The 10,282-nt window shown below is 44.9% G+C and overlaps 1 protein-coding gene across 1 annotated transcript; it reads right to left on the reverse strand.

Moving 5' to 3' along the window:
* Nucleotides 1-6,002: 6,002 nt before the first annotated feature.
* LOC142784759 (multidrug resistance-associated protein 1-like) lies at nt 6,003-9,822 on the reverse strand. The gene is made up of 2 exons (XM_075883257.1): nt 9,652-9,822; nt 6,003-6,185 (listed from the first exon to the last, which is right to left on the reverse strand). The coding sequence occupies exons 1-2, from the start codon at nt 9,784-9,786 to the stop codon at nt 6,003-6,005; spliced, it is 318 nt and encodes a 105-aa protein (XP_075739372.1). The 5' UTR covers nt 9,787-9,822.
* Between the last annotated feature and the right edge of the window lie 460 nt (nt 9,823-10,282).

A 10,282-nucleotide genomic window follows, 5' to 3' on the forward strand; every position in this document is an offset into this window, starting at 1 on the left:
AGGAACTTATGTAAAATCATAACTCAGTGTTGCATCTATAGCTGTATATACGTAATTGTAGAATCAAACTGATTTGCTTTAGACCAATATCGCACAAAAAATTTGCAGGTGCCGTAGCGGTCTTCAGAAAGAAGTAATAAGTATGCGTGTTCGCAATGCTCATGGCCTATCGGTAGCACGCCGTGCAATCAAAGATGGCTGCGCAAGAATGAGCAACCCGTGATGTCACATATTATAGGACGCATGAGCATACTCCCTGTGCCGCTTCCACAGGATGAACTTTTTATCATCAAATGAATGTATATCGAACCAAAGTACTTTCCCAACTGATAGGAACTCCTGAATGTTCGCCATATATTACGCCGCCATCATTACTTACGATGTAAGAATCATGCAGCTGCTTCTTCAACGGAACACAAGTATTCAATTTCCCATTAAGTAGAGCTTTTGTCACAGCCATGATCAGGCTAACAGTGCACAACTCCCAGCACTCGGATGTTGCAGTTTTCATCAGCGCGATCTAAACAAGGATATCAACACGCGTACGCTTTTCGCAACGTACATTGCGACCATTTGTGGAAAAAGAACGTTGTTCGGACAGCACCGTTGAAGTGAAGGAGACGTTAGCGTGAACTGTAGTCACAACTGATCATTTCATTGCTCTAACTATTTCACTTCGCTGGTCAAGCTCGAGTGTGTGGGCGGCTTGCGGCGCTTTGTAATATCCACTATAATAGGAATACATTCAATGCACAAAAAATTATGCTTTTATTTTCAGTTTGCTCAAGGGTAATATACAATTAATATAATAAAGGTGACATGAGCGTGGAAAAAACAACAACGAGAGACGGGACGTGAAGTGCAACTCTCTGTTAGTGATCTAGCAGCTGATCGTTCATCACCGCTGTAACTCTCACCGCGTCGACAACCACCTACGCCCAGTGAAATTTTCTCGACATCAAGACGGTTTATTTAAACGTCACTGCTGAAAAAAATCTGAGAAATTCTTTTCGCCAAACGATTTCGATAGCACCAACAGCGCGTCATTCGCCACGCACAAAACCCACACCGAGTCACTCAACACGTTTATCTGAGGGTGCGATCATTTCGCTGCTATACCCAGCAAGAAAGAGAGAGCATAAAACATTTATTTACGACTAAGGAAGGAATGTCAGTGAGTGGGATCTTTTGTCCGGGATCCCATTGGCACGGGCCGCTGTCTTCGCTCGTCTCACGAGGGCCTCTTTGGTCTTCGAATCCGAGCTGGACGGAGCTGCCTCTCACCCTGCAGTGTTGTGTGGTACTCTGAGTAGTAGAGGATAATTGTGTGGGCATTCGCATACCATGTGGTACAGGGTGGCTGTTTTAGGGACGCAGAACCTGCATTGTGGTGCGTATGTGTCTGACTCAATCATGGATAGTATGTATGGATTGGGGTATGACAAGGATTGAAGTAACTAGAAGAATAAGAATGTGGTGGAGCACATTTGGCAAGCACTTTCAAATTATGACAGGTAGATTGCAACTATCCCTCATGAAGAAGATATATAACAGCTGTATCTTGCCGGTACTTAGCTATGGAGCAGAAACCTGGAGACTTACAAAGAGGGTTCAGCTTAAGTTGAAGACGACGCAGCGAGCAATGGAAAGAAAAATGGTAGGTGTAACATTAAGAGACAACAAGAGAGCAGAGTGGATTAGGGGAAAAAGAGGGTTAAGGATATCATAGCTGAAATCTGGAAGAGAAATTAAACATGGGCAGGGCATGTAGCACGTAGACAGGATAACCGCTGGTCATTAAGGGTAACTGACTGGATTCCCAGAGAAGGCAAGCGGGTTAGGGGGAGACAGAAGGTTAGGTGGGCAGATGAGATTAAAAAGTTTGCGGCTATAAATTGGCAGCAGCACGCACAGGACCGAGTAACTGGCGGAACATGGGAGAGGCCTTTGTCCTGCAGTGGACGTAGTCAGGCTGATGATGATGATGACAAGGTCTGCAGGCAACGCCACGCTACCTGAGAATCTTTACTGAGCTTTGGCCCCGGGGCCGGATGTTTCCGCCTTTGGAGTCTTTGATATTTTAGAATATCTGTGTATGTTAGGAGCGGGTTCATACGCATAGCCGAGGGTGGGTGCGATATTCTGGAGTCGGAGGTCCGGAAAAGTAAATCTTGGGCTGAGGCATGGGCGAGCTCATTGCCTCTAACTCCGCAGTGGCCGGGTATTCATATCAGCTGTTTCTATCTGGCCTCTGAACGTGAAGACGAGAGTTGTGTAAGAAGTCGATGCACAATCGGGCCAATGTAGCCTTTACAAAACATTTGGTAGGCTGTTTTTGAATCTGTTAGAACGAGGGTGGACCTTGTGTTTCGTAGGGTGAGGGCAATTCCTACTTCTTCCATACTGTGTTGTCTTTGTCCTGGTCTGATATACAATCACCTTGGTTTCCACGATGATAGACGCTTGCTGTATACTTGCCGTTCACTTGTCCAGCTGCACCGACAAAGAAGGCGCCCTCAATATATAAGTAGTTGTCGTGAAATTTTGCCCGAGCCCGACGTCGATGTTCGTAGAACTGAGGGTGCATGTTGCGTGGCAGTGGTTTGATGACGAAGTCCTGCCTCCATTCATGTGGGATACGTTGTTTTCCTATTCTCTCAATGGGGGCTTGCAGTGTGCTGCTATCCATCAATGAACGTAAAAAACAAGCGCAACAGCGTAGGCCAAGGTTTACAAACGCAAATCGCGAGCCTGTGCTACTTTCCGCGTACAATGAATGTTACGAGACTCATGCACTACAACAGCACCAAGAATCGTATACGCACGTAAAATAAGGCGAGTTTTAACTAGAATGGTCAGACGATAACATTTAGTTATTCAAGCTGACTGCGAAAATCTCGCGAAGCTGATATGTGTACTCTGCGGGCTATAATCGAAAGCGAGAGTTGCCACGTACTTTTTCGAAAGCTTCCCGTCTCGCAAGAACGAATCAGATTTATTGCGTAGCGGACGGTCCGGTGTATTCACTAATTCAAAAAAAAAATTGCCCGCAGCTTCCCTCGGGGGAACACTGAGGAGGATGCGGAGCATATAATTGGTTAACGGGGTGTTAAAGTGCGACTTACTTAGGTCGATGGCTAAATCGGTTAACGTGGTTGTGAAATGGGGTGTTAAATTGCGACTTACTTGGGTCGATGGCTAAATTGGTTAACGTGGTTGTAGGAGGGGGTGTTAAATGAGTGAACACGTACACACGTATGCGAAAGGGCAGCGCTGGTCGAAGGGACGTCGGTCATTGTGTTTGTGGATTCGTTGGAATTCATTTCACCGCGACCTTGGACGTCTACGCGCCGTACAAACCAACCGACGAGCGGCAACTGAGCGAGCGAGCGCCGACCTTGAGTATATATACAGCGCGACGGCGCATGCACTGTCAGCTGTCGAATGTTCGAGAAGGGGGAGAAGCGCAACGGCGCATGCGCGCGCATCAGCTGCCGATGTTCTCGAAGCGCGACGGCGCATGCGCGCACGTCAGCTGCCGATGTTCTCGAAGCGTGACGGCGCATGCGCGCTACATTATACAGCTAGCGAATGTTGGTGAAGAGGAGAAGCGCACGCGGTGTGTACAAGGAGAATTAAAGAAAAGTTGCTGGAGTGGAAGCTCCTGCGATGCCTTGCCAGCAGAAGTGAAGCCACCTGCCACTGCCAAGATGGCGGAAACATGCTATTTTCTGATAGTGCCCGCTTAAAGATCAAGTGGCTTTGATACGTTATGTAAATACTACGGTATTTCTATATTAAAGGATGGTTGTTCCTGACGAAATAATACTCAGAAACAAATATGGATGACTGAATCTTCAAAGAACTTTGCCTCCATTTAGAGGCTCACTACGGAAAACTAGTGACTTTAAGACGCACTTGGAGCACTATGAGGCCCAAAAAATGTTGGTTGCATTAAACTCGTTGGGCGTGCGAGGGAAACGCTTCGTTTTCGATCGCTGAACGGCGACACTTTATCATGCCCCTAGTAAGATGGCCGCCACAGCCGCCATCTTGCCAGAGGAACGGCTTCACATCTGCGCAATCATTTCCACTCCAGCAATTTTTTAAATCCTCCTTGGGTGTGTAGAGGAGGAAGGGTGCACAGATGGTGGAGGAGTGAAGCGCGCGCGGTGTGTAGAGGAGGAAGGGATGCACAGAAGGTGGAAGAAGGAGGAGGAAGCTTGCGGACGGCGCCGCACTACAAGCCTCGAGTATTAGATGCTCCGCATCTAAAACATACACAGTGGCTTGTGTTCGTTTCTTGCTAACACGTTGGCACTGCAGCTAGCAGTGCCGAACAAGGGATCATTGGGAGCGTCTGTTTACTGATCATTCTTGAGAGGACGCTCCTGAATTCCGCTAAATAGTGCGACAGTCTATGAACATTACGAATACCGCGGGAAACTTCGAACTTTTATGCTTACTTTTCTTCGGCGACGACTTGAGGGACAGGTTTACTGCTTGGTGCTTTGAACAGCTCAGTCGGTGTCCCTGGGTGCTGCTTTAGCTCACCAAGGTCTTTAAAAAGCACTGCGGTCCTGTTATGCATAAGCACCCACTGATCAGGGCAGAATGGCAGCCACGTGTTGTTGCTTACGAATAGACGCGTCTACAGTAAAAGACCACAAACAGGAATATTCAATACGAGTGAAAAGGTGATGACCAAACATGCACACTGTACTACTATTCGAATACAAAGCAAATAATGTTCAATTAGCTGTGCGCTCCTATGCTCACACTAATGTTCAAGGAATCTGGCCAACTGAATATGAAATAATTGGAGGACTTTTTTCAGTTTGTTACACGTTGTGAGTGGCACGAGGATAGATCGAAGTAAAAACTGAGGATAAGATGAAGTAATATACTCGTGGAAAAAATATGATAACATTCGAAATACAAAAAAGATTGTGTGTTTTGCCTTAAGTTGTTCAGTGGTTATAGAAAAAAAGATAGGGGCATAACTCATGGCGCTTGAGTTTAATGTTATGCGTCAACAGTGCTTGCGCACTAAAGACAATGTTCGCAATGTTGATGCAAGCGTACTCTTTCACTTAATAGAAAATTCAATTTACACAGCACGTTTGAGTTGCCTGCTACATTATTTGAAAGGTATTTGTGCGAATTAAAGATTTTACATTTTTTTATAGTGAGTTCGAGGGAATGGTGCTGACTTCTCAATGCCATTTTATTTCCATTTAGATGAATCAGCGGCCCAACGGGACCATTCTCAGCGGTCATATATGACACGACCATACTGTAAACACATAGCCAATAGCTCATCGTAATCACTTACAGTTCATTAGTTATTATTAGAGCGCACTAGGTTTGAATGAACCCTGGCTGCCACATTCGTCAGGCGCTCAAGCCTCTCCGTGACTTTTGCTCAAGCCTCTCCGTGACTCTCCGTGACTGCTTAGCACGCATAGCATTCGTCATTCATTCACATACAATAATACCAAGTTTGCATATGTAAAGCTAGCGAAACGATCGCCAGCGCACCATGAGCGTGGCGTGTAGTCATAACTTACACGACCTGCATTTGATGATTTCCACGTTAGGTTCTGTCACTTATGTTTGCCATGCAGTCATGTCATAACACCACTTTTGCAAAATGTCATGTGAAGACAACCTACGCTAGGGCAGTAAGACCATAAAACGTATATCATGAATTTCATATTGCACATTCAAGGTTTTCTTGTTATAACTTGTCAGTTATGCTCGTCACACCCTCATGTTATGAAATACTAATTTTGGTACAGATAACATTAACGAAACGGCCAGGAGAGCTAAAAGGCGTGAGCGGCCACATAGATAGATAGATAGATAGATAGATAGATAGATAGATAGATAGAGACAGACAGACAGACAGACAGACAGACAGATAGATAGATAGACAGATAGACATATAGATAGATAGATACGGTCAAACTCGCCGAACTTGTCTAAGAAAGGCTTCGCATTTAAGGCGCTGTCACTTTTCTCCCCAATAGACCATGTGGCCCAATGACATGCTCAAGGATATTACGACCGACGTGTGGGTCTTGAGAGCTGGTGGGATCATCCAGGAGATAAATGTCGCTCCTTGAGTACACAGCTCGGGCTAGTGCTACTCGTTGCTTTTGGCCTCCACTCAGCATTTCACCCTACGATAAAACAAGCTTTGTTATCGGCGTCACGATAAAAGTGACATCATAGAACAAGTCGCAATCACTTGAAGGTCCGTCTGGTGCAGAATATTCCCCAGGCTGGCTCGTTTCGTTAATGCTTTGATTTATATGTGGGGTTTAACGTCTCAAAACCACCATATGATTATGAGAGACGCCGTAGTGGAGGGCTCCGGAAATTTCGACCACCTGGGGTTCTTTTAACGTGCGCCCAAATCTGGGCACATGGGCCTACAACATTTCCACCTCCATCGGAAATGCAGCCGCCGCAGCCGGGATTCGAGCCCGTGTTTGCGGGTCAGCAGCCGAGTACCTTAACTACTAGACCACCACGGCGGGGCTCGTTTTGTTAATGCCAATTGCGACCAGAAAAATGATAGCAATAACCTAAAGAGTTTTATTTTCAGTGGCCTCCAACCTACAGCATATGCAAGATCTTGTGTTTTTTGTACTTCCTGCTGCACTTACAGAGAATACAAACCAACACAAAAATTTGTGTACACGGAATGCTGGGGGCACCCTGCGCTAAAGCACTTTAATATTTTCGGAGTAGAAGTGCCCTGGCAAAATTCTTCGCAGACTTCGAGCACATGAATACCACTCTCCAAACACCAAAGTGGAGACTCATTTTCGGGGCTCTAAAGTTCAGTCTACCACATTTGGTCTCTAATTACTTGAGCCTTCTCTGTAACGAGTGCTGGCCCGAAGCACACGTGATCAAATTGTGGCTTGAGCCACGTGTATTTAGGCACCAAGTTGTCTAAGTTTCGGGAGCCTTTCACGGCGGTGTCTCTAAAACATATCGGAGTCTTTGGGCTGTGAAACACCGAGAATAATTGTTCTAAGATGCCATTCACATTTTGCCGTAGTCGCAATTCTTCACGCCCATGTTGTGTATTTCATGTAGGTACAGCAGGTGTATTTCATGTGTGCATATACCTAAATAGAGGCGCACATAAATAACCCTTAGTGCTCGAAATCTCGGAAGGCCTCTATTCTATGGTAGCACTCGTAATCATATTATAGTTTTTGAATTTTAACATCTCAACAATAATTATCTATTTTGTGGTCTGACAATCCAAGCGTCGCGGATAACTTAATGATTGCATCAAAAACGAAGCAACTTTGTTTGCCTATGCAAACTTTTTAGCCGTACTCTTTTTCTGCACATTCGAACACTTAGTTTATTTTTTACAGTTTAAAAAAAAAGTCACAGCTTTTTCGCAAAGGTGAACAAAATAACGCGATAGCAACAAACTGGAAGGTCACGTGCCGATTGGCAAGCAGATCGAATTGTGCTCCGCGTTTCTCATGCAAAAATGGCCCCGTATCTGCATGTAATCTGCAAACGTCGTCGAAAGACGATAGTCTTGCGTGTGGAGAGAGTGAACAAAACATTTATTTGATGTTCTGCGCAAGAAAATCGGCGAATGGTATTTCGAAAGCGCTGCGTTAGAGTGCCTCGAGCGTGCAGCGGAGGCGAACGAGCGCATCAAGTCACGTCACTCGTGAGACGTGAACGCCATCTGGCAGTTTTTTTGAAAAGAAAGCGCGTGTTTCTGAGACGGGCGAGCGCGCCCATCTCAGAGACACGCGCTTTGTTGAGGTGTGGAATGCAAGGCGACGAGTAGGGGCCACCACCGGGTCTTCTTAGCAAAGCGTTGGAAACACTCGGCTTTCCGTGCAAGCGTTGCATGGTCAGCACAGCGTGATAAGCGTTACGGTCCTTAGAATTACCTATGTATGCCTTTTCTAGTAAAATACGAACATGCAGAATATATACGTGTTGTTATGACGCCTCAGATATGCGCAATAATTGCTTTTAATTCACAATCACACATGTACGAACGCTGATTTCTGAGCAACATTGGTGGCCGCTGCGGATGGGGTCGGCCGTTCGAGATATCGGCTGGTGCTGTTAACATACCCGGTTCGCGGTAACGGCGGATAAACAGACAAATGTAAAAACAGACAGACAGACAGACAGGCAGACCAAAGTTCTTGCGTTGAAGGTCCCCAAGAAAGACCATCGTCTTTAAACATACGCACGAAACGTACTCAGAGGTACAGATGAACGCCAATAAGCGTCTCAGTTGTTACTTCGCTGTGTTTAAAAGGCGCGCTCTTTTCGCAAACTGAGGCTGTGTAACTATTGCAGTGACCTTTGTGCGTCCGGTAACTACAACAGAATCGTTCCGACGAAACCCAAAGGCAAGCCAAGACATACCATCATCCCCACTGCAAGATAAGGGCGTGCAATCGAGTGTACAACCTTTTATTTTCTACGTGGGCCAAAGTACGCCTGAGACATGAGAGCTGCCACGCGATCATTGCGCCCTCTAGCTGATAAAGCTGAAAGCATGAAAGTTCGCTTCCTCCCCCTTAAAAAATGCTCTCCAACCGCGGTAAGCGGTAGATATGAATAACTCGCCATTTAATCAATTAAGGGGTACTTTTCAGTGGCTCAGTGGTTAACGTCTCGCATTCGCGATGTGGAGGTCCTACGTTCGGTTCCGCGACGGAGTTCCTTTTTTTCTGGCATTTTTTTCTTGCGTTTTCATATATATAGATACGTATACATATATGATGCATGACATCGACGCCGACGGTGGCGGTGAAATCCAGCCGAGAGTGTCCATATAATTGCTATCGCAATAAAATAAATTGATGCTTTAACGTGGAGCGTGACCCTAATTGAACTCACAAATAAAAGCTTACCTCTAAAAGAACTTCTGAGCAAAAAAATAGTCATTATTTTGTAGGGCGCTCTCTGAAGTTGACTTGATTATTGTACGTGTCCTACTGGCTTACGACCTTTTCGGGAAACACTGGGTAGGGTTCAACACGTGGTGGGTTCAATTGTAGGGTTCAACACGTGGTGACTGACCCCTACAATTGCAGTGTCAATGAGGCTCAACATTTGTCTCTAATGGCCGTTGTTTTAATCTATAGGTGTGTACCTATTCTGCGCACTAACTAAAGTTAAGATAATTATTATGGGGCACCTGTAGCATTCATGAAAACTCTCATGCCTTAATACCTACAAGTAGTTGCTAAAAATATTGCTTATTACTTTCACCTTACCTCAACGTGCACTTTGTGAGAAGGGTTCCAATTTACTATATTTATTGAATGTGCTAGTCACTTACCAATAATTCCGGCCACTACTAAGATTAGGCTGACAAGGAGCTTAAGCAGTATTACACCAAAGTTGCGAAGTCATGTGAGTGGCATTCGGTATGTTTTGATAGGTAGTACGTACGCGAAAAAAAGCGAAATGTCAAACATTTCGAGACCAAGTTGAGTATGCCGGGTGTTTTTAAACTAATTTCAAAGGCTTATTTTATTAAGTTTTCATTTTAGTAACACGCCCAGTAGCTATTGCAAGTAACGCAGGCTATTCATTACGTTATTAATACACCGTATTGACACTGTGGTGGCTTACCTTCTCCCCTGCTTCAGTTAGGTCGCCAGCCGCAAATCCCTCGATGTCACGAATCATTTCACAAGCTTCCAACACTTTCCAGTAGTACGACTCATCAACACTGCGACCAAATATTATGTTGTCTCTTATGGTCATGTTGAACACGTGGGGCCTTTGACATAGAACACCAATCGTGCCCTGCGATATGTTGCGTGATGGACATTCATAGCACTAAAAACACTAAGCACATTCATAGCACTAAAAATACTAGCCTTTTCTACAATTACAATTGGGCTATTTCCCACGGATGTCACTCTAAGGTTTCTAGCTTATACTGTGATAATACTGCAACATACAATTGTGGCACCAGATAGTTCAGTGCTGAATATTCTTGTCCACTATATACCTGTCAAAAAACAGGCCATAAGAAAACCGACGCAGGAACAAAGCCAAGACCACACAGACGCCAACTAACTGCAAGGAAGCAGAACAGTGGTTAAAAAAAAAGAAGTCGTGGAAAGTTATGACTGCACGTGCATGATAATATGGAGGACCAGCAATGAAACGTGTACGCGTGATATATATATATATATATATATATATATATATATTGTCAGCATTATTCATACGCGTCATCCTATATGTACATACT

Source organism: Rhipicephalus microplus, unplaced genomic scaffold (genome assembly GCF_043290135.1).
Source record: "Rhipicephalus microplus isolate Deutch F79 unplaced genomic scaffold, USDA_Rmic scaffold_15, whole genome shotgun sequence".
Classification (NCBI taxonomy): domain Eukaryota; kingdom Metazoa; phylum Arthropoda; class Arachnida; order Ixodida; family Ixodidae; genus Rhipicephalus; species Rhipicephalus microplus.

Bases quoted from the DNA above. Each gene is read 5' to 3' on its own strand.
- LOC142784759 (XM_075883257.1), bottom strand. From the start codon at position 9,786: ATGACCATAAGAGACAACATAATATTTGGTCGCAGTGTTGATGAGTCG. The intron at 6,186-9,651 runs GTAAGCCACCAC...GTTTTATCGTAG, and splicing joins TAACTGAAGCAGGGGAGAAG to GGTGAAATGCTGAGTGGAGG.